Genomic DNA, 2153 nt, shown 5'->3' with positions numbered 1-2153 from the left:
GTGCAAGAGTTTATCCTGCTGGGTCTGTCTGCCAGGCAAGGCGTGAGGGTCGTGGTGCTTGCCGTCTTCCTGCCCCTCTACCTGCTGACCCTCCTGGAGAACGCCCTCATCGTCTTCCTCGTCTGCAGCCACACCGAGCTCCACAAGCCCATGTACTTCTTCCTGGGCAACCTCAGCTGCCTGGAGATGTGCTACGTGTCAGTGACCATGCCCAGCCTGCTCGCGGGGCTGTGGACGGGACCCTACCACGTGCCCTTCACAGCCTGCCTGATTCAGCTTTTTTTATTCATCTCCCTCATTAGCACCAAGTGTACCCTCCTGGCCTCCATGGCCTATGACCGCTACGTGGCCATCTGCCGCCCACTGCACTACCCGCTGCTCATGCGGCCCCAGGTCTGCCTGGGCTTGGCCGGGACTTCGTGGCTTGGTGGGCTGCTGGTCTCGGTGGCCAAGACAGTGTGCATCGCCAGCCTGTCCTACTGCGGCCCCAACGTCCTCAACCACTTCTTCTGTGACGTCTCCCCGCTGCTCAACCTGTCCTGCAGCCACGTGGCCCTGACCGAGCTGGTGGACTTCCTCTCGGCCATCGTCATCTTCTGCGGGACGCTGCTGGTCTCCCTGGCCTCCTACTCGGCCATCGGGGTGGCGGTGCTCCGCATGCCTTCGGCCGCCGCCCGGCGCAAGGCCTTCTCCACCTGCGCCTCCCACCTGGTGGTGGTGGGCATCTTCTACTCGGCAGCCCTCTTCATCTACTGCCGCCCCAGCCGCATCAGATCCATGGACCTCAACAAGCTGCTGTCGGTCGTCTACACGGTGGCCCCACCCATGTGCAATCCAGTCATCTACTGCCTGCGGAACAGGGAGGTCCACGCGGCCCTGCTCAGAACTCTCCGCTGGACTTGATCCTGGCCTTGGGAAGTTAGACCCCTCCTCACGTCCCGAATGAAGGCAACTTTTTCACTCTCCTCTATCACCCTCATCAAGAGGTTCTTTAGTTCCTCCTCACTTTCTGCCCTTAGAGTGGTATCATCTGAGAGTCCCTTGGACTGCAAGGAGATCCAACCAGTCCATCCTAAAGGAAATCAATCCTGAATATTCATTGGAAGGACTGATGCTGAAGCGCCAATACTTTGGCCATCTGATGCAAAGTGTGGACTCACTGGAAAAGACCCTGATGCTGGGAAAGATTGCAGGCAAAAGGAGAAGGGGGCTCCAGAGGATGAGATGGATAGCTAGCATCACCCACTCAATGTACATGAATTTGAGCAAGCTCTGGAAGATAGTGGAGGATAGAGGAACCCGGGGGGCTATAGTCCATGGGGTCTCAGAGACTCCAACAAATCTAGGGACTGAACAACAACATGTTTTAATTTAAATGTTTCATGATTCCAAATGCCATAATATCAAAGGAAAGTAAAATGCTGGAGAAATAGATTTCCCATACTAGACATTAGCAATCAATATATACTGATTGCTATTGATTGATTATTATAGCAATCAATAGCAAACTCTGAATTACCCTTTGAAAAGTGAGCAATGTCCACAAGAAAGCAGGTCATCAAAGATGAGCTGTAATTGACTGGCAACTCACATGACTAGATGCTTAAATTTACTAGTAAAGGGAGAAATGCAGGTTTAACAACCCCATCAGTTTATTCCTAGAAAACTGATAAATATCTCCCCAGTCTTTCTGTATGTTCCGACATGTAGAAATAGATAATACATACAATGATATTCTTTACATCTTTGTAATAAAAAACAGAAACAACCTAAGTGTCCATCAAAAGTGAATGGATAAAATACATTATACTACATTCATCTGAAGTGAACACTGGGCTATAAAATGAATAGAAACAGATTTTTAATATTCTCTCAAAAATTTTTTTTGACCACACTCTGCAGTAGGTGGGACCTTAGTCCCCTCACCAGGGATCCAACCTGTGGCCACTGCATTGGAAGACAGAGTCTTAACCTCTGGACTACCAGGGAGTCCCAGGAGATAGATTTTTATGTTTGATGTGCAAGTATGGCTGAGATACATATGCTAAATAAAAATCATGACAAACAACTATGGGTTTTGTTAGTTTCATTCTTTCTTTGTTGACCATTATTTTGATATAATTTCAGACTTACAGAAAAGTTGCAAGGGTGCT

At 49.3% G+C, this 2153-nt stretch overlaps 1 protein-coding gene across 1 annotated transcript in view; it reads left to right on the top strand.

Annotated features, from left to right (window-relative positions):
• LOC105001439 (olfactory receptor 5-like) overlaps positions 1–903 on the top strand; it is a 1427-nt gene extending 524 nt beyond the window's left edge. The window contains exon 2 of the mRNA XM_010857704.1: positions 310–903. Within this exon, the coding sequence (XP_010856006.1) occupies positions 310–903 (594 nt within the window). The remainder of the gene's footprint in view (positions 1–309) is intronic.
• Positions 904–2153: the final 1250 nt, after the last annotated feature.

This window comes from Bison bison, unplaced genomic scaffold (assembly GCF_000754665.1).
Source record: "Bison bison bison isolate TAMUID 2011002044 unplaced genomic scaffold, Bison_UMD1.0 scf7180017864383, whole genome shotgun sequence".
Lineage (NCBI taxonomy): Eukaryota > Metazoa > Chordata > Mammalia > Artiodactyla > Bovidae > Bison > Bison bison.
This window is presented reverse-complemented; position numbering and strand designations above follow the sequence as displayed.